Raw genomic sequence first — 23,121 nt, 5'->3', positions numbered from 1 at the left:
TGATTCAACATTAGTAAGGCTATATGTTCAGGAACAATTGCTTCAGATTGTAAAACGCTACTGGAGAACGGAACATACTAGACATTGTTTGTGTTCTTAAATAAATTACTGTTTCTTCATGTCAAGTTTTACCACTGTTGATGTGCAGTGATCATGGGGTTATAAACGTTAATTTGTTGCTAGATAATTCTGGCAAACTGAAATCTAAACCAATGCACAGAAGATTAATAACAGATTGTATGGAAGCAAAACAGTCACTATGTAAAACTAATTGGAGTGATGCGTTCAATGGAAAAACTGCAGAAGGAATGTGGAAAGTTTTGAAAGAGAAATTGAATGCAAAAATAAAAAAATATTTAACATCACTATCTAGGCATACATTGTCGGGAGGATATATTTTCAAAAGAACAAGGTACTTAATTAAGGAGTGACAAAAATATAAGAACTGGAAAAGAGGTTGTGTTGATCTATGACTTTTAAAACTGAAACAAATGAGCAACAGACAAACTAAACATAGCGAGAGACAAGATCAAGAACATTTTAAAAACAGTTTATATATATAAAGATATTGGGCATAAAAGTAAAACATTTTATAGATACATAAGGTGGTAGGAGTAAAGGCATACAAACTGATAAACCGTGTGCAGATTCTGAAACATAGCAGATTATAGATATATTTACAAAATCTTATGCAAAGCAGTTTAACTCCACAAAGTGGGTGATACATTGTCCTAATGACAGCTAAATGACAACATAGTGGTATTAATAATAATGACCTGAGAACACTTTGGCATGAACTTACAGTGCCATCATATTTGTTATTTACTAGGCCATATAAATATAGAGAGATTCCTCATGACTGAAGACATGCACTTGTTAAACTTGTCTTTAAAGGAAAGGGAAGTAGGACAAATCCAGATTCATACAGAACCATACGTTTGCTTTCATGTTGCAGAAAAATAACTGAGATTATATTGGCTAAATTATTGCCAAAACTGGAAAGGTTAGGACTTGACATCGTATATCAGCATGTATATGTTGAAACTCGATCTTTTACTACCTGTAACATGATGTTCTATAACAGTATAATAACAGCTATGAATGAAAAATTGTGCTGTGATGTAATTTATATAGGTTTAATTTCAGCATTTGAAAGGGTCATACGCAAAACACGATCAATAAATTAGAACAACTAGGTACTGATGCACTCTTGATCAGATGGCTAGCTACATGGCTTACATGACAAGTATAATACAATAAATGATCAGGTAAAATTCAAGGTTACAGTCAGGGTGTCCCACAGGGCTCTATCGTAGGCCTATACTTGTTTAGATTGCATGTTTAAGATCCATCTTTTTCATCTGTGGTGTTCTACAGTCTGTATGGAGATGACTTGAAAATAGGTAAACATATTACATGAGTTACAGATAGGGCATGTTTTCAAAACTAGACAAAATTGACCATTTGGACACAGAGAATAATATGCTGATAAATACATCAAAAACTAAGCGTATAAGATTTGGAAGGAATGAACTGAAAGGTGAATACTTAATACAGCACACACTGGTTGAAGCTGTGAATTAATCTGAGGACCTAGGTATATGGGTAGATTCAAGTTGTTTCTAATCATGTCAACCAATTGGTTAATGATAGTTATAGAACTATAGGTTGTTTAAAAAGATTTATAAAGGCTAAGAAATTGGAAATGATGAAGGCATTTTTTGTTAGTTATATTCGACTCAAACCTAAGTATGGAATAATAGTATGGAAATCTTATAAGAAAACAAACATGAGTAAACTGGAAAGAGTACAGTGGAAATATACTATGGGCATCCGTGGATGGGAAAATTTGTTATTATAAAAGGCTAAAATATTTGAACTTGTACAGTGCCTCATATAGATACTTAAGAGGAGAACTTATTTACTATATAGGGCATTTAGAGAGACAGCTACCTCTGGATATGTTTGGGGTTATCAAAAGGTAGTAGAGTATCATCAGACAACCTGTGTAGAAGATACTGTAGGAATGAGAAGTGTACTATCTGTGAGAGTAGCTGACTCATGGAACAGACTACCAAATTTCATTAAAGAAAGCAGTAGTTTAGATATTTTTAAGATCAGCATGGACACATTGTGGGAACAACTATTTTGAAATATTGGCAGGCTAGTAGGGCATTATTATCCATGTTTGAATTATTTGCACATATGTATGCATGCATTACCCAACTGCTTATTTTCCTTTACATGAGTCATGTAGTATATTGCATTCATTTATTTAAAAGTTTGCTTATCCTAATTGTCTTTATTTGCTACAGAAAGGAAGACTTAACTGTGATCCCACTTTTGAGCTGGAGGAAATGATACTAGAATCTAAGCCCCTTCACAAAAAGAAGAAACGACTTGCCAAAAATAAATCTAAGGACAGTGCAAAAGAAAGCATTCCACTGGTGAGTTTGTGGCATTTTATCATTTTGAAAGCTAAGATAGCAGATGACTTTACCATGGTACACAATACATTTGTAAACTGCATATAGTTATTTATTAATTTAGCATTTCATGAAAATTACAAAAAAGCACACCTGACCAAGACTGTTTTGGTATAACATGTAAGAAACTGAAGTGCTAAGGGGTTGAGAGGTTGACATAATAGTTAAGGTATTTACCTCACAGGCCCAGGGTAAGGAGTTTGATTCCCATTTTGGGAAGCACAGCTGGGCTTCAGAGGACCTCCTAGGGTTGTTTGCCTAGTAATAACTTATGAACCAATATGGCAATTAGAACTTACTGTAAGTGCCATTATGTAAGAGAAGTAAATGAACATATTTATTTCCAAATGAGGACTATAAATTAAATATCCAGTCAAACCAAAGTAGAAAGCCAAGTTTGGCAATAAGCATTGGTGGATATTTTGAGCGTACAATGAAGTACAAACTGGATGACAAGTTACCATGATCTATGTGATTTCTAGAATTTAGGTGGACAGGAAGAGGGGGTTGGAATGTTATGTAGGTATGAGTTTTATGAAAGAGACTGACATGAACGTACCTCCCTCGACTACATGAAAAGAGACATAGAGGAGCTCTCTGATCACGTAGCCCAGGCCGGTATGGCCCTGACCTTGAGCAGCATCTTACCCTCACCTAGAATGATGCCACAGTATAAAGACAAAATGATCGATTTTAACAATTAGCTAAAATTTTGGTGTCATTCAAAGGGGATCCAGTGTCTGTCAGCCTGGGATGACATGCTCAACAAGCCACGTTGCTTCTCTAGGAACAGCTTGCACCTGTCACCCCTGGGCTTTCAGATATTGGCAAAGGCTCTTGCCACCCCCATAGTGCCTTTTTTAGGCAAGGCTCAAAAGTCAAACCCACCTCCATAGACAGCACAAGGAACAAGAAACTAAGGGTAATGCTGCTAAACGCCAGAGGTCTTAACCTCAAGATGCATGCACTCAAAGCTCTCCTCAGTATGGAGAACATCGATATCTGTGCAGTGACAGAAACCTGGTTCAAGGCTCCAGAGAGCACCCCAGCACTACCAGGTTATACCTCATATCATGCTTTTCGGCCCCAAAACCCGGACCGAACCACAAAAGGAGGGGGAGTTTCCATATTTATCAAGGATATCCACACCTCCAGGTTAGTGGCATTGCACGAAGTATTGGAGACCATCCATGTGCAACTGACAGTGGGCAAGACTGCTTTTCAGTTTATAGCATCCTACAGACCACCCTCTCAAAGTCAGGAATCCCACTCGGCTTTCCTGAAAACATTGGAGAACATGAAGATCTCTCCGAACACCATTATATTGGGCGACTTCAACTACCCAAACATAGACTGGGAGCATTACTCAAGCCCCAGCACCTTAGCCCAAAGGTTCCTGGAATTTATAAACTCAAATGCTATGGAACAACTAGTCACCACTCCCACAAGAGGGGAAAACATACTAGACCTGATCATTACCAACATGGTGACCCTATGCTCCATACCAGAAGTATATCCCTCATTGGTAAGATCAGACCATAAATTAATTTCACTGGATATCCACATCCCGACCCCACTCCCATCCCAGAAAACCACAGTGAAAAACTTCTCAAAAGCGAACTTCACACTTCTCAAAACCGAAGTGGAATCCTTCAAGGCCCCAGGGCCAGTGGAAACTATGGCCCAAACTGCAGAATCCTATATAAACGCATTCTACGGACATCTCCAGGAATGCATGGATCATGCTATCCCAAACAAAATCAAGACCCAATCATCCAAAGGCAGGCGTCCAGTCTGGTGGACCCCAGCCATAAATAAACTGTACAACAGAAGGAGGAAGCTACTACATGATAGAGCAAAATCCCTGAAAGGGAAGGCATCTCTGATCAGTACTAGCAAAAAATATGATCCCTCATAAAATCCTCCAAGGCCAGCTTCGAGAGAAAAATTGCACAGGACACTAAAGACAATCATAAGCCTTTTTCAGTTATGTTAGGAACCTGGGATGCAACTCCCAGACTTGTTCTGAGTTGATTCTAAGTGACAAAAAATACACTGAACCCACAGACATCGCCAATATCCTGGCAGACAGGTTCAGTGCAAACTTCTCCACCCCCTCCCCCCCAAAAGAGCAAGTATCTATCCCGGCAGAGTGCAGCCTCCCAAACATCTCTGATGCTCAGGTGAAGGCCGCCCTCTCCAAAGCAAAAAACACTGCTTCCGTGGGACCAGATGGCATCCCGGGTTGCGTCCTACATGAACTCCAAGAAGAACTAATCCCTCAAGTAAAACTGCTGTACAATCTCATCCTCACTACAGGATATGTGCCCAAAGAATGGCGTACAGCATCAGTGGTCCCACTCCACAAAGGTGGCACCTCTGCGGACCCTGGAAACTATCGCCCCATAAGCCTGACTAGCCTAGTCTGCAAGGTTATGGATAGGATCATCATGGAACTCATAAACAAAGACATTGGGGACCTACAGACACTAGATCCTACCCAATTTGGCTTTGTCAAGGGCAGATCCTGCCTTTTGAACCTGGTTGACTTCTTCGAAACAGTCACCAAGGCCATAGATGAAGGGAAGGTAGTCCACACAGCCTATCTGGACCTCGCAAAGGCATTTGACACAATACCCCACTAGGGCAACATAGATAGGCTATCCAGCCTAAATATAAACCCCTATGTCACAAGATGGGTCGCAAACTGGCTCAAAGACAGAACCCACAGAGTCAGAGTTGCTGGAGCCATGTCAGACTCGAAACCGGTCATAAGTGGCATCCCACAAGGTTCTGTCCTGGGACCTCTCTTGTTCGGTATTTACTTTTCTGAGGTACAGGCTAGCGTGGGAGGACTATGGCTCACCAAGTTCACAGATGACTGCAAACTGGGTGCCATAATCGACTCTCCAGCTGACACAAACATCCTTCAAAAAGGTCTCGCAGAGACGGATAACTGGTGCCAGAGCCATGGTCTAAAGCTAAATGCCAAAAAGTGTATAGTCATACCCTTTGGCAAAAACAATGTGCCCACAAATTACCACATAGGTGGTAACCCATTAAGTACAGAGAAAGTAATTAGGGATCTGGGGACCCAAGTTGATAGAAATCTCTCCTTTGACAACCACATTGCCAAAGTGGTTAGAAAGACCTTCTACATAGCCCACCTCATCATGAAAGGATTCACATCTAGATAAAGAGAGGTAATCGTGCCCCTTTATTCATCCCTCATCAGGCCCATCATAGACTACAATGCCCCCTTTGGGATGTACCTTACCCGACACCTGCAGCAATTAGAAAGACCCCAAAAGTACCTCACCAGGAGGATCAAGGGACTCAAACAGATGCCATATGCTGCTCGGTTAAAAAAAACTCCAGCTCTACTCAGTTGCATACCGCCTACTTCGAGGCGATCTATGCCTGACATATAAAGCTATGTCCAACCCAGAATTAATGGACATGTTCCACCTCAGTAAATCTAAATCCCTTAGAGCCACGTGCTCGAGGGACTTGAACCTCAGCACAGAAATAAATAGAACATGCTGGAGGGACAGATTCATAACCCAGAGGCTCCCTTCGCTCTGGCATAGAATTCCAATTCATGTTAGGCAGAGCACCTCACTGACTCTCTTCAAGAAGAATCTTGATGAGTGGATGGGGGATCATAGGTTTGTCCCGGGGATTACTTCTGTGTCACTATTAGACAGAGGCACAGTAAACTAAACTTTAAAAAGGGCACAGTATACTTAAATCAAGGGGTGGCGTAAGCCAAACACAATCGGGCTAGGCTTATAAATGCCCCAGGGAAGATAGTCTAGTATGAACCTATGAACCTATGAACAGGAACACTGTCAGAACATATAAAGAGTTCAACTGAAGATAGGAAGAGTGGAATGAAAAAAGAAAAGGGGGGAGAGGCGATGTCTTCAGAATGGTTGTTTGCTCCATGTTGTAATTGCAGAGAGCTGACAAGTGTCCTTTTATAACTAATGGGCATAATCTAAAATAAAAAAAACTAAGAATGAAGACAGGGAAATGCCAGAGTACAAAGAATTATTATGTAGCATAACAGAGGCAGAACACTGAAGAGTGAAATGCAATGGCATTCCTACCCAGAATAACCAAGATTACTTAGTAAGTAGCAGCCATTGATATGGATGCAGGAGTGGGTGAGGCAGTCAGGACATGACTGGGTGTGCATATGCACCCCATGTCTGAGTAAAAGCAATATCTGCCAACACCTGAGCTATGACTGGTTTATGCCTTCAACAGCACCACAGATAGTTCAACACCCCAACTGCCAAGAAACGTTATGTGGAGCCACAAAGTCACTTCTTCAGGCACACAGGGTACCCATCTGACAAGATCAAGTTAGTGCCATGCCAGAAAACTGAAGGAAGCAATCACTTAGGGCAATTATGATTATGCAAGCTAACCAGTGGAGTCCAGCGAGTATAGGTAATATCATAAATTCTTTGGATGGAAGGTTCCTCTACACTGCCATCATTCTTGCAGTGTGGGAATGCTAAATATATTTACACTGATCCTTTGAAAGGCCCTATCAAATAAGATACAATTAAAACTTGAGTTGTAAACATGTACAAACCAGGATTTATTTTTCTCTGTTTCTGTTTAATCCCCAAATATACTCATCCTAAGGGCAATTACAATGTTCCTATACAATAAGGAAAACTAGTTTCAATGAAATAAAAGCATCTGTTTGATATTAATTTAGTTTTTGAGGGTGTACATTACCTTTTTAATCCTTCAATATTTCGTGTGGATTTTATATTGATATTTTGCTGATGATGTTCGTTGATAATGGTATTATGCAGAGGAAGGACATAAGTTTATGTTCTAACATCAGGGATAACAAAACTGTTACTTGTCAGCAAGAGAATAAACAATGTCAGAAGTAAATGTTTGTAAACATATAAGGTCTGTAGTATAACAAGGCAAGGGAAAAGTTTGGAACAGTGCATCTTAAACAGGTCATCAGAGCTACATCTAGGAGGAGATAGTCAAATCAGAATTATAACTATGAACGGGAATTACCAACAGTACCTTTGCATGCAGTCTTCATAGGTTCATAGGCTCATAGGTGTGTACTAGTCTAATGGCCCTGGAGCCTTTACAAGCCTAGCCCATAGAAGTGCCCAGGTATGGTGCCGCCCGACATTAGTTCCCAGTGCCTCAATCAAGTAGAGCCACTGGAGTGATCCCCATGGTGAACTTTCTATTTCCCATCCACTTATCAAGATTTCTCTTGAAGAGGGCCAGAGAGGTGCAATGCTTGACATGTATGTGAAGTCTATTCCAGAGCATGGGCAGTCTCTGGGTTATGAACCTTTCTTTCCAGCATGTTCTGTTGATTGTGGTAACGAGGTTGAGGTCTCTGGAGCATGTGGTGTGGAGGGATTGGGATTTCTTTAGATGTAGCATTTCTAACAGAGCTGGGTCAGACATGGTTTTGTAAGTCAATCAGAGATCGCCTCTTTTTAGATGATATGAGACAGAGAATAGCTGGAGTATTTTGAGTCTGTCCAAGTAGGACATGTGTTGAAGGCCTAGGATCATCTTCATGAGGTACTTTTGTGGCCTTTCCAGCTGTTATATGCCAAATGGGGCATTATACTTGATGATTGGCCTAATGAGGGAAGAGTAGAGAGAGATGATGACCTCTTTCTTCCTGGATGCAAAATTCTTAGTAATGCAATGTGCCAAATAGAAGGACTGTCTGGCCATAGTGGTAATGTGGTGGTCGAAGGAGAGATTGCTGTCAACCTGTGCCCCCAGATCTCTTATAACACTTTCAGAGTTCAGTGGGCTCCCATTGATGTGGTAATTAGTGGGAACTGAGTTTTTCCCAAAGGGGATGACATCACAATTTTTGACATTAAGCTTAAAGCCATGGTTTTGACACCAGTCATTGGTCTCAGTGATGCCTTTCTGTAGGATGTCTACATCACTTGGGGAGTTAATAATGGCTCCTAGCTTGCAGTTGTCTGTGAACTTGGTCAGCCAGATTCCCTCTGTGTTGGCCTGGACTTCTGTGAAGTAGATGCTAAACAGGAGAGGACCCAGGACCGATCCCTGTGGGACTCCACTCGTGACTGGTTGGCAGTCTGACTTGGAGTCCGCTACTTTCACACTGTGGGTTTTATCTGTGAGCCAATTTGCAACCCACCTAGTGAAATAGGGGTTGATGCCTAGTTTGGTGAGTTTATCAATAATTCCTGAGTAGGGAATGGTATCAAAGGCCTTGGCCATATTGAGGTAGGCTGTATGAACTGCCTTGCTCTCATCCACAGCTCTGGTGACTGACTCAAAGAAGTCAACCAGGTTGAGCAGGCATGATCTACCTTTCACTAAGCCGAATTGTGTGGGATCTAGAGTTTGGAGATTCCCTATATCCTTGTTAATTAGGTCCATGATGATGATACGCTCACTAGCCTTACATATCAAACTCATCAGGCTAATTTAATAAATAAATAAATAAATAAATAAATAAATTCCCAGGATCTGTAGTCGCTCGTCCTTTATGAACAAGGATGACTGTAGTACTGCGCCATTCAGTAGGAACAAAGCCTGAGGTGAGGCTGTGATTGAACAGGGCACACAGATGTGGTGCCAGTTCACTTTGTAGTTCATGTAGAAACATCCAAGGATACTGTTAGGTCCCATAGAAGCTGTATTCTTGGCCCTGGACAATGCAGCTTTAACCTGTGCTGTAGTAATGCTGGGTTCCTGGCATTCTTCCAGTATTGTGATTGGTCCTTTGGGGGGGAGATAGGGTTAAAGTTGGCACTGATTCTGTCAGCCAGTATGTTGGCAATATCTGTTGGCTCAATTATAGGAGGTACCATTGTGCAGTAACTCAGAGCAAATCTGGGTATTGGCATGAAGATTCTTGATACAACTGTAGAAGGTTTTGTGGTTGTTTTTAGTGTCTGTCTCAATTCTGCCTTCATAGCTGGCTTTAGAGGTTTTAATGAGGGATCTCAAATTTTTGATGAGGTTAATAAGGGTTTTTCTTCAGTCTTCGGACTTCACCTTTTTCTGCAACAGTTTCTTCCTTCTGTTGTAGAGTTTATTAATGGCAGGGGACCACCAGATTGGCTTCTTTTTTTTGGAGGAGAGGATCTTGGTTCTGTTGGGTATGGCTAGTTCCATGCATTTATGTGCATGTTCGTACAGTGCATCATGCATCTATTTTCCATTGAAATGGGTGCCATGAAGTTAGACACCTCTGTTTTTAGGAGCCCAAAGTCAGCTTTGGAGAAGTTTTTCATGGTGGTTACCTTAGCGAGGGGTGTGGGTGAGATGTGGATTTCCATGGTGAATAGTTTGTGGTCGAATCTAACCAGTAAGTAATTGCCTATTGGTGTAGAGCAACAGTTGCCCATGTTAGTAATAACCAGGTCAAGAATGTTGCTTCCTCTAGTGGGGGTAAGAATGAGCTGGTCCAGGGCATTGGAACTGATGAATTCCAGGAAGCGTTGGGCCAGTATATTGGTGCTAGAGTATTTTTCCCAGTTGATGGAGGGATAGTTGAAGTCACCTAATATGAGAGTGTTGGGTTGGACCCTAATAGTTTCCAGGGTGCTTAGGAACGTGGAGTGAGAGTCTTGGGATATGGTTCAGGGACCTATAGCAGGCTACAACCTGCCTCATGTACACAGACAACTCCTCTAACCTCCCAACACTCAGACTTGTGAGAGATGCACTTATATATCCAAATTGGAAGCCATGGACTCTCAAGCCAAGACTGGAATAGCTGCTCAAGAGGAGAAGGTCAGCACCTGCACCACACCATATGCAACACATAGCCCTCCAGAATACCTACCATCACAGCTCTTGCATAAAAACACAAACCATTGACTAAACAAATTAAATATCATCTATGAAAGTTCTGGCACCGCAAGAAAAAGTGAAAAGTCTGCTATATAGTTTTATGTGGACTTCATCCCTAAAAGATGGTGACATACATCCTAACCCAGGACCCACTAATAACTCTAATGAAACTAGACATATTATCACAAACTCCACCCTTCCTACACTAACCACTGATTCAAATGCCTTACTTATAGGATATCTTAATATCCAAAGTATTAACAACAAGGTCACCCATCTCCACACTCTCCTTGAATATCACTCCTTTGATATTTTCTGTCTAACTGAAACTTGGTTAAAACCTTGTACTAAAGATAATGAAATAATTCCCCCAGGTTACAATATACTGAGACTGGACCGCACTACACATAAAGGTGGTGGAGTAGCACTGCTGTTTAAGACGGGATTACACATCTCCTCAGTACCCTATAACCCACTGGAGGATACTAAGACTGAACTCCTTATTTCTAAACTACAATTAAACCCAAGCAAGTCAATCTATATTATCTGTATCTATCTACCTCCTGGAAATAACTCTACCATAATAGAAAATATCCTTAGTTGGGTGTCTTCTACTTACCCACAAGAAACTATCATATTAGGAGATCTTAACCATGACTGGTCCTCAGTCAATACTAACAACCCTTCCTCGCACATTAATCTTTATGGCTTTACTCAGACAATAAACACCACTACTAGAATCAATAAACCTAACAACAAAGAAAGTATATTAGATTGGATTCTTATTAACAGACAACAACAAACTTATCTAGTAGATACTTTACCCGATGATGTAAGTGACCATACTTTAACTTACATCATAAGACAAAAGAGTGTCACTACTAACACCCCAACCTACAGGATCTCACGAAGTAATAAACACTTTAACCTAATATTATTTAAAACTGAACTAAATGCCTGGAACTGGAACCCTCTAAAAACTCTCCCACTTGAAGATGCTGTTAAATATTTTAATGCCAAATTCTTAACAATCCTTGATAAGCATGCACCAAAACGATCTATTAGAGTCAAATCTAAGCCTGCCCCCTGGCTAACTAAAGAAACAAGACAAAAGCTATTACTAAGAAACAAATCATGGGCTAAGTGGAGACCTAGCAAATTATCCTCTGATCAGCAAACCTTTAGACACTTAAGAAATAGTACCAAAAAAGCCATACTTACAGACAAAATGAACTACTATAGTAAACTGCAGCAAATGAATCACAACAATCCCCAAAGGTTCTGGTCAACCTTAAATAGACTACTTCACCCAGGCCAGACTACTACACCCTCCCCCTCTGGGTCTGAAAAGAATACAACTCATGAAACTGCCAATGCCTTTAATTCCTTTTTTTCTGATACCATTAACTCATTAGCCTCTCACCTTACCATTGACAATTCTAGCATCCCTAACCACACATCTTCAAATCTGCCTACTTTCCAGTTAAAACCCATCTCTACCACCTTTATCCAAAAACTTATCCAAAAACTTAAACCTTGTACCCCCTCTGCTGATCAGCTACCATCAGAATACCTTCAAAAAGCAGCTAATGTAGTAGCCTATCCCATATCCATCCTTATAAACAGAACTATTAGTGAAGAAACCATCCCTGATATCTGGAAAATCTCATACATTACCCCCTACATAAAGGAGGCAACTCTAACGAGTACTCTAATTACAGGCCTATAGCACTCATCACCCTTAGCAAAAATTATGGAGAAATGTATTCACTATCAGTTAATGGGTCACTTAACTAAACATAACATACTAACTAACTGCCAGCACGGTTTTAGGCCATTTCATAGTACCACCACAGCTCTCCTTTCCTTTACTGATTTCATCAATAAAAACCGCAACAAGAATATTCTCTCATCAGCACTCTTTATAGACCTGTCAAAAGCCTTTGATATGGTCAGCCACCCCCTGCTCATAAAAATCCTAGAATCTCTTTCTTTAGAACCTAAGGCTATTCACTGGTTCACTTCCTACCTCAGCAACAGGAAACAGGCAGTTCTCTGGGATAACAAACTCTCATCTCTTCTGCCATTCTCACTTGGTGTCCCCCAAGGCTCTATTCTTGGACCTCTTCTATTCTCCTTATTCATAAACAACCTACAAGTAGCTATACCTCAAGTTACATGCATACAATACGGAGACGATTCTACACTCATATGTTCTGCTAAAACCATTTCAGAATTACAAACACTAACACAAAATGTATTTAACACAGTTGAGGCATGGTTCTTAAAATGCTGCCTCCTTTTGAATGCTAAAAAAAACAAACTCTTGCTCTTTAAGCCTACTATTAGGTCCACCCCAGTAGAATTCTCTATCTTATCCAAGAATGGCACCCTTATATCTCCTGACTCTACCACCAAGCTGCTAGGTGTCACTATAGACAATAACCTTACCTTTGATAACTACATTAATAATACTGTCAAAACTGTAAATAGAAAACTGGGCTCCTTCTACAGAATTAAAATGTTCTTAACTCCTATAGCCAAAGCTACACTTGCCCACTCTCATCTTATTTCCACTCTTCTCTATGCTTCACCTATATACACTAACCTAAAGAAAAATAATCTCTCTAAACTGGCTAATACTTACAATAGTATTGCTAGGTTTGTTACTGGGAACCAATTTAGAACTCACCACTGTCTGAACCTACAGCAACTGCACTGGCTTGAATTAAAAAACATGTTGATACTCTCCCAACTCACCTTTGTCCATAAGATATTTTACCAACCTAATAACACACCTATACTTTCTAATCTATTTACCCCTTACACTAACCTAAATTCATTACGCTCTTCAAACAAACTTCTAGTAACCTTAACTAAGTCTAATAACATTGCTGGTGACTCCCTATTCTCCAATACCATCGGTAAATATTGGAATCTTCTACCTACTGCTCTAACTTCCATTCCCTCCCCTGTTCTCTTTAAAAAAAGCTGAAAAAACACCTTAAAATACACTGGTTATGCCCATGCTTCAATCCTGACTAAAAATTGTGACTTCCACAATTTTTTTTTCTCTCTCTCTTTAACACCTTCTTTCTATTCGCTCTCTACTACCTACACTTTGAGAAGTTTCCCTAACAATCTACTTCTTTAACAAGTAGCATCTATTACAATCCATTAAAGAATTTTGAATGTAAAAGAAATTTCCTGAATGTGCTCTACTCTTGCCTCAAATATTTTACTGTTACAGAACCTTTCTATTTTGTATTTCTATAACTACAACTTAATTGTTTTCTCTACAGGGTATGTATGTAGAATTCTGTAATGTAGTCTTGAATCATGTTTAACCTGCTACTTATTTTTTCTTTTTATGTATAACGTAACTGTGTTTTGTCTCTATGTGGAGCTTTTCTCCCCGGGCCTCTGCTGAAAATGGAAATATATCCAGTCAGACCAGCCCGGTAAACAAATGTAAAATAAATAAATAAAATAAAATAAATGTGGGTCTATATTAAATTCTCGAAAGCCTACACCTTTTAGTTTTTTTTTTTTTTTGTTTTTATTTTTTTTTCTGAACATTCGATGTTTTAACAGTATACCCCTCACTGGTGAGATCAGATCACAAACTAATCTCGCTGGAGGTCCTCATCCCACCCCCACCTGAAATAAAAAAGACCACAGTAAAGAATGAATCACTTACAAATGCCTTCTACCAGCACCTGCAGGACTGCATGGATAAGGCAATCCCAAGCAAAACAAAGACTCTTTCTGGTGGACCCCAGCCATAAACAAACTCTACAACAAAAGGAGGAAGCTACTCCAAGATAGAGCAAAAGATCACTATAAGTAAAACTCATAAAATCATCCAAACACAGCATCCATGGGACCTGATGGGCAGATCATGCCTTCTAAACTTGGTTGACTTTTATAACTGGTGCCAGAGTTAAATGCCAAAATGAAATAGGTGGCAATCCACTGAGTACAGAAGAAGTGACCCAGGTTGATAGTAGCATCAGACCAATGATTGAGTACAATGCCCGCAGCAGCTGGAGAGGCCACAAAAGTTCCTCACCAAAAGGATAAAGGGTCTCAAACATCGATTATTAATAGGACATGCTGGAGGGATAGATTCATCACCGAAATCTTGACCAATGGATGATTACCTCAGTGTCACTGCTCAACAGAGGCACAGCAAAATAATGGGTATAGTTCTATGAACCTATGAACCTATGAACCTATGAACCTATGATTACTAAAGGTCGATCTTTAGTGATTCGAACTGTTAACTATTCGATGTTCTAATATAGGCCCGTTTTATGTCACTTACAAATGCCCCCTTCCCTTTTGTAGAGTGAATTTCTTAATTTTAAGTACTGTAAAAAATAGCTGCCTCAAAATATTATTTTTCGTACAGCAGCTGCCTCCAACCTAGTTATGACATATACATTAAAGCTGTAGATTTGGAGAAGTGGAACTCTACACCAACGTGAAGTGAGTTGAGCTCAAAAGAGTACTGTAGTTAGTTATGTAATATTTATCAGAGAGTAGAAAATTACAGAGTAGTTTATAACTTCTGCACTGTCTATAACTTTAAGCCTGCTACATGCACTATTTCTGATGTTTACTGACTATGCTGTTGATAGACCGGAGTAGTAATGACAGTTTTGTTAGCTTTGGCATAATCAGGAATAAGGTATAATGTCAAAAAAGAGACAGAAATTAAGTTGCAAGTAGGCAAACACAAGAATCATTGGAATATAGAAAGGTAGTTTATGAATGTTTACAGACCATTTTATTTTCAGTCTTGATAGTTAATGGAGTTATTTATTTTCATATGTTTAGCTCAGACATTTCAAACAGTACCAGCAAAGCATGACAGCACAAGTTCCTCAAGGTGAAATTCATGATAGGCTGACATTTAAATGAACTGTGTTTCTGTAAATCATCTTTTCTTGAAAAAGCTCAGTGAAATGGTATTTGCAAAAAAGGGGATTTCAGTTATTTTTTTTAATACCTAACCCTGTATTTGATTATTTTCATCTATGGCTGTTAGGGTCTCCTGAGTGGGCATAAGGTAATCTTTCCTCCGTGGAAAACTCTTTTGCTTGTGTGTTTCAATTTTTATTTTTAGTTAGCTCTGGTCGATTCAATGAAATGCATTTACCAACTCACCATTCATTCAAACATACCACAACCAAACTTCACAATATGTTTAAAGTATGTAATCATTAACATATAAGTATGTATTTATCCAGTAAATAACGGATACAAGAATCAGCAAGTCACAAGTCTGTATTTAACTTCCTAACCTAAAATGTATTGCTAACACATAAGTGGGCAAAGAAACTGAGCTGAAAATAGACAAATGTCTCTTGAACCTAATCAGGTCTCATAGTTCAAATCATACCTCCTTACTGTACCTAATGTTGCAGTATATCTCTGATTTTGCCTTTCTTTTGCCCTGTTATTTGTATTTGTTTTATTTACTGATAAAACCTTGAAGATTACTCTCAGTCACTAACTCCAGCCATTAGAGTTTCATATTTCTTTTTGTTCAAAATGCATGTTGATGAAAAATATGTTCTTTTAACTTTTTAAAGTAAATTAAAGTTACATTTGAAAAGTCTTTCTGATTTGGGGCCTTTATCCCCCTATTATTTTAGCTTCCTGAGCAAAGAAAAAGGTGTGATTCAAATACATTTATGTGTCAAAAGTAAGCTTGGCAGCTTTGCTCTGAAATCAGAAAAAAAGACTAACTTTTTAAGCACCTTTATGACATAAGAAAGGCAGTTAAACTGCATAACTATGTTTTAATGCTGTTATGATCAAGTTTCTTGTTAGAGTATAAGCAAAAGCTATCACAGAATAGTGGCTGGAAGCTGAAACAGATTTAGAAGATGTAATACACCTTGTTCTGCACTATTCCTTTATTGTGTGGCAGTGTAGATTGCATTACACCCTTCAAACCTGTTCAAAGATCAAAGATAGACTTTGCTTTTGGTCACTAAAGGTGGGACAACAGGTGTGGCTGCCCCAGGCAAAAGTAGTTTGGGGATGCAATCCGCAAAATGTAAGCAGCAATGATCAACTAACACCTGACCTGTCCCTTCAAAAGTGCTGTATAAGCTAAATGTGGCTGCTTAAATTAGGTCCTTACAACACTTTAGCAAATCTGGTAAATCTTCTTGCCTATGTTTTAGAACTATGGCCAATTTTATACACCACTTTTGGCAATTGTAGATCTCAGCTAATCTGTTTTAGTGGGACAGTCAGTGGATGAAAGTAAAGGATAGGATCATAATAAAGTAATCATCGATGTGGTTTGGTGGATTTTGGGGCCAGCCTACAGTGATTCAGAGTTACAAGATGAAATGCATTACTTAGAAAATATGTTGTTTCACTTTCATCACAATCTAATGCAAGAGGGGAAGACAGTAGGTGTCTTTCTTTTAAGATAATAGGTAGGAAAATATATGCGTGATCTGGCTTGACTAGGGACAGTGTATGTGTCTATGTGCAAGAAGTTGAAATTCATTACACAGGTCCTTACTCTATTAATTTTCTTCAAAATCACACATCAAAAATGTACATAGAAAGGGCTGCCTTTTTTGGGGGAGGCAGTCAGTGTATGAAAGCATAACACATGTTCATGATTCATACTAAACAATTTTTGACTCAGCTACTTTTCTCAGAAAGTAAAAGATTAAAGACATTACTCTTTCTTTCAATTTCCTCATAATGCTGCATCAAAGCTGCACACAAAGTTCTCTATCTCTTTGAGGCAGAGTTAAGTGTGTATGCTATATGTGAGAACACAGAGTAGCTACATGATTATCATCAAACAGAAAGTATATGATTGTTGAGGGGCAGCGTACATATCTAACAACAACATGTTAAAATATATTACTATGGCTATTATTTGTTTCATTTTCTTCTCAATGAGACATCAGAAATATCCAAAATATAGTTATCGTTTTTGTAGGACAGGCAATCAGGTAGTATGATAGCAGAGGGCAGTTATGATTATTGATAATGGCTTATTGGGAAGTGTCTCACAGTATTACACTCTAACATTGATTGTGTGTGTGTGTGTGTGTGTGTGTGTGTGTGTGTGTGTGTGTGTGTGTGTGTGTGTGTGTGCATGTGTGTGTGCATGCTGTTTGTTTTGTACAGAAGTACCTTAATAGAATTTTTATTTATTTTATTTTACATTTGTTGACCAGGCTAGTCTAGCTGGATATATTTCCATTTTCAGTAGAGGCCCGGGGAGAAAAGCTCCACACAAGAATACAACAATAAAACAAGTTAGTAAAAAACTAATTAATTGATAAACTCAAAAGAAAGACAAGAAATAGACAAGCCATACAATTGTATAATGACAAAATACAAAGTCAATTAGAGAGGATATAAATTTGGAAAAAGAAAATAAAAAGAATATTAAAATATAGAGAGAGATTAGGGTACAAAGGACAAAAGGAAGAGGGGTGTCACATAAGTTAGAAGAGAGGAAGAGGAGGTAAGGCAGAAGATAGGGAAAAGAAAGAGACAGAGAAGGCAAAGAGAAAAGGGGGAAGAGAAAGAAAGGAGAAGGTCAGAGAGAGGAAAGAAGTTCAAGGGTCAAAGGATAAAAGGTATTAGCTAGACTGACTAAGATAAACATAGTAGTGGGTGAAAAGAGGGAGATAAGGAGAGGAGAAGTTAGTCTGGTGTACTACAAGAACAAAGCCAGTGGTTTGGGAAGTACAGTTTAATTTTTTGTTTGAAGAGGGGTAAGGAAGTAATCTGTGTAATTTCCCTAGGTAAGAGATTCCAAATTCTACCTACAGAATTAGTAAATAAGGAGTCACCAGCTGAGTTGTTAGACTTAATAGAACTGGCCAAGAGTTTACAGGAGGATCGAAGTGAGGTAAGATTGCTATAGGGGACTAAGAGTTGTGAGAGTATAGGGGTGTTATCAGGTTGGTGTAGTATTTTGTGGGCAATAGTGAGTTGTGCGGTTGTAAGGTAGTTTTGTAGTTCAAGCCAGCCTAGAAGTTTCAAGTTATGGCAGTGATGGGTTCTGAAAGGGTTACTTGTGGCGAAGCGGGCGATGTTATTATAGCAGGTAGCTAGTTTGTTTAGGTCAGTTTTCTTAAGGTTGGTTAAGATTGGTGAGGCATAAAAGAGAGTGGATAAAAGATGGGAGTGGGCAATAGTAGCTCTGGTAGTTGGGGTTAAAAAAGGTTTAATACGGTATAAGGATCCTATTTTTCTATTAACTGATTTGATGGTGATGTTGATGTGTTGATCAAAAGTGAGATTGTTATCGATGGTTATACCTAACAGTTTAGTTGTGGAGTCAGGAGAGATGACAGTGGCGTTGTTAGACAAGATGGTGAAGTTTGGTGAAGAGGTTCGAGTGGTAGGGGAGAAGAGGAGAAGTTTGTTTTTTTTTAGCGTTCAGAAGGAGGTACCATCTAGTAAACCATGTTTCTACTGTATTAAAAATATTTTGAGTTAGAGAGATTAAATCTGAGGAGGAGGAAGCTGAACATATGATGGTAGGGTCGTCAGCGTATTGAATACAGGTAGCTTGAGGGATTACAGTGTGAAGATCATTAATATAGAGGGAGAAAAGAAGTGGACCAAGAATAGAGCCTTGAGGGACTCTGATGGAGATGGGCAGTAATGAAGAGATGTGGTTATCCCAAAGAACGGCTTGCTGTCTGTTACTCAGATAAGAACTAAACCATTTAATGGCAAGGTTATCAAATGAGAGGGATTCAAGGATGTGGATTAAGGAAGAGTGGATTAAGGAAGAATTCCTATTTGTTTTATTGTAACTGCAACAGGGGATTGATATATGGCCTTGTTACATACAGCAACAAATCTGACATTTCAGAGACGTCTTGTCATATCTCATATTGTACCTAATTAACATATGAAGATATTTGTGATCATTGCTTGCAAGACTGGCTGAAACTTATGGCTAAAATTTATGTACAGTTAGTCCCCCTTGGACTAGAAGCAAGAAAAAATATTTCAATATCCAGTGCAAAATTTCTGTTCTGAATAAAAGCAGAGCCCTGAACTCCATCTACTGATGAAGGCTTTGTGGTAGTATATAAATCAGGATGAGGCAAAGTGAAATCCTTGGAGTAGATTACTATGCTTAAGTGTGGTTATCAGAAATGCATCAGATCTAGAGCTTTAGAAGGCTTTTGTTGTCACAGACTGGCCTTATACCTTGCAGATTTCTTGTACTAAAGATGCTGAGAGGTACGCATCTATCTTTTCTTTACAACTCAATCGCAAACTCTACTTGTTATTCAGATATACATATTTTTCATTGTATGGCTTTACATCTTAAAATACTTAAGGTTTACATGGATTGGCTCCCAATCTGTAGAAAATATATACATTTTACCCTAGTCTAAAGTTATACATCAATAATTATGTTAATCCATAATACCTACTTGACACCCCACAAGCTAGCTGTTGTGCATCACCTGAAATCTTTATGGGAAAGGTTGTAGATATAGTCCATATTTGTAGAACTGTTCATTCAACCAGTATAGAATTTTTTCTGTGGGGCAGTCTGATAGTGTCATCAGTTATTAAAATAAGCAAGATTGTCATGGTGTAACTGTTTGTTGGTCTACAGATATTGTACTGTGCCATTAAAGAGAATTTAACTTAAATTTCAGTGTGGATGAAGTATTTTGTTACTGACCATTGATTATACTCAGTAGAAATTTATCTTAAGCTTTTATGTACCTTTATAAAGCAAACTTGATCGTCTTAGAAATGGACAAACTCTTATGTGATGCAGAGAAATTTGTCAGTATCGGGAAGAATCTTAATATGTCATGCTATAATAATTAATCTAAGAACTTAATCAACTAACCTTATGTATATATAGCTTAAGTTATTTTCCTTATGTATCTGCCACCCACCTCTAATGCATGATCTAGACCGAGTCTGTACCATTTTAACAGATGCTTTATTTATATTAAATCATGCTGCTCATTATTTGCAGCTGTCTTCAGATTTACAGGGAATCACTCTTTTTGATATCTACAAGGCAATGCTTTGCTTTGTAGTTGAATGTTACTGCTTGGTTGATTACTTCTATATGTTGTTTTGTATTAACTGTATTTTATGACCTCGCATTTTTACTGCATTTTTTGTACATTTGTTTAAAAAATAAAATAGGCTTGTAAACAGCATTCCATGAAATTCCTATTATTGAAAAGGTCTAGATTTTAGAATTTTATCAGCTTTTTTTAGCTATATAGAAAAGGTTTCCTTAACAGTGGCACTTTAAATCCAGATCTGTATTCCTAAATTTGTTAATGTCTTCAGCCCTTAGCTGCAGGAGGATATTAAAAAGCCCTTACTTCCTAATGTGGTCTAAGGAAGGAAGTCACTTGTTTCCTGTTAGTTTTCCTCCAAAAAGCTGTACTGAAAACACACCTCATATGACTTGCAATATCCTATAAAGTGTGAATATTACAAACATTTAAAATATGAAAACTCTTTGTTAGTCATTGCACTATGGAATGGTGTTAATATCAAAGGTCTATCTCGTGTTACTGATGTTGTATTGCAGATTTATGAAAGGAATGGCATTTTGTTTGCCGAAAGTTGCTAGTTATGGTCTAACAAAAATTTATATCCCTGTCAGTATGCGAGAAAGAACCAAGGTGTCAGAGTGAGAGAATTATTCATCTGTTTGGTGGCTTATCAATGATGTATGGCAAGAATGGGCATCAAATTTAGCTTGATGATATTATGCAATATATCTAAATAATGCATATAATATTTTCATATAAGCATACTAATATTTTTAACCAGTGGAAAAATCGCTTGCCTTAATGTTTTGTGTAAGATGGCACAATGTGTTTGCCTGTCGGTCACAAAGCTTTTAGGATATTAATGCAGATATGAAAACATATCTAATATTGATTTCTGCTTTACCAAATTTTGATATCTCTGATTACCTTCACTTTATCTGTCAATTTTAAAGTATGTTATTTTATTTTTGCACTATTAATGTAAAATTTGAAAATGCTGTATTTTTGTAAATTCTTATTCTTTTGGAAAACACTCCATAATAACACCAGTCCTTTACATCCTACACTATCAATTTCACTGCCCAGGCTTAGCAAATCACATCAGTTAGTAGACTTCACCTGCTTTAGTTTGTGGGTATGTATCTGTGCCAGCACGTCATAAATCAGACTTTGAAAACACTGAAGAATATGCTTATCTTAGGAGTGTAGAGAAGCCTCATGTTAAGACAGGCATACGTTTACAAGATAAACAGAATCTGCATTTTCCTGACAACTATATCTTTGTAAGCACCAATGAATCTTAACAGAATAATTTAATATTGCACAGTGTGGGAAGGCCAGGTTTGCATTATATGTACATAGCCAAAATAAATAATAAAGTATGCACTTAAACTCAGTAATATGGTAATACAGCATGTGCCCTCTAGTAACACATTCCATTGTTAGTGAGTGCATGATGGGACCAGTTAGTGCTAAGTGTTTCATCAGACGTTTGCTGATGTGGATAGGAAAGATAAGGGTCATAATGTCATATTATGCAATAGGGAAATTGTGTGTCAGGTCTGGCTGATCCAAGGACATGAGACTCACTGAGTCAGAGGTAGTGAGGATGGTGTCTGTTGAGAAGTGTGCCTATTTATGGTTATGATTTCCACTACAGGAACCATCTGACTTACATCCTGTGAATGTCTGAAAGTAGTGTGGATGACATGTTCTACTGTTGTAGACTTTGCTGATGCAGCTTACTAAGTTATAAATCCTATGAAAGCATCAGAACAGTGTGTGTTAGCGGTCTCTTCAGAAAGTGAGGATCTCTTGATTAATTACATGCTTATGTCTTATGGGCTTCTTCTGTTTGCTAAATACCTAGTCCGAATGTGAGATCACTGTCTTAAGCCTGAAGACCATAGTATAGTGCCTAGAATTATCTACAGTGTCACATAGAGGAACATGAGCTGTCATTAAAAGGCACATGGCCTTAATGCTGGGTAATAGAAGAAGTGCTGCTAAATGACCCTTCATAAGCAGGAGAGGTGAGATGACAGTGATGAGATGTAATTGTGTTGAGGGACACTCAAGCTAAAAGGGTTCAAGTCTAGGAGGCTGATAATCAAAGAATCCAGGAAAACAGGTCTTCCAGATACAGCTATAGCTATCTCTTCCCTTCTACCTGTTTGGAAGGTACATGTATGACTTTGCTTGCAGCATCATGATTTCAGTCAAAGGGATTTTGACAAGCAGTGCCATTTTAAGGTCACATATTCCATAGTGGGACCAATATATTGGGTAATGTGGTATGGAGAATAGTTAAGTAGACAGTGAGGTAGGGAAATGTTTACTATAAACACACACACATGCACCCACGCACACACAGTAGAAGTGCACAGAGGATGGTTTTATTCCAGTACAGATGTTATATTCTGCCAGTGTTTTATGTAAATAACAAAAATCTTGGTATCTCTTGGCAGCTGAACATCAGCTGTTTGACTCAAAGTAGGGCAGTAAGATAAGAAACTATGTGGTGCGCCCTACAATACTTGCACACAGCTCTCTGCAATCTAGCTGTACTGGCAAATGGTGACAGCAGCTATGCACAATCAAGTGTAGGGATGAATTAGTCTTCATTTTGTAAGTTATTCAGTCATTAGGGTTTGGTCAAGAAGGATACTTCAAAAAAGCACACAACTGCTAACAGCCCTTACATTGCTCAACCCCTATGCATTCTT

General features: G+C 38.5%; 1 protein-coding gene across 1 annotated transcript in view; it reads left to right on the top strand.

Annotated features, from left to right (window-relative positions):
- The window catches only part of LOC122788671 (serine/threonine-protein kinase 32B-like), a 641,627-nt gene that overhangs the window by 397,663 nt on the left and 220,843 nt on the right, over positions 1-23,121 (top strand). The window contains exon 5 of the mRNA XM_044055567.1: positions 2,316-2,447. Within this exon, the coding sequence (XP_043911502.1) occupies positions 2,316-2,447 (132 nt within the window). The remainder of the gene's footprint in view (positions 1-2,315; positions 2,448-23,121) is intronic.

Source organism: Protopterus annectens, chromosome 14.part0 (genome assembly GCF_019279795.1).
Source record: "Protopterus annectens isolate FY-2018-M chromosome 14.part0, PAN1.0, whole genome shotgun sequence".
NCBI lineage: Eukaryota > Metazoa > Chordata > Ceratodontiformes > Protopteridae > Protopterus > Protopterus annectens.
The sequence above is the reverse complement of the archived record's forward strand: the minus strand, read 5'-3'. Positions and strand labels throughout refer to the sequence as shown.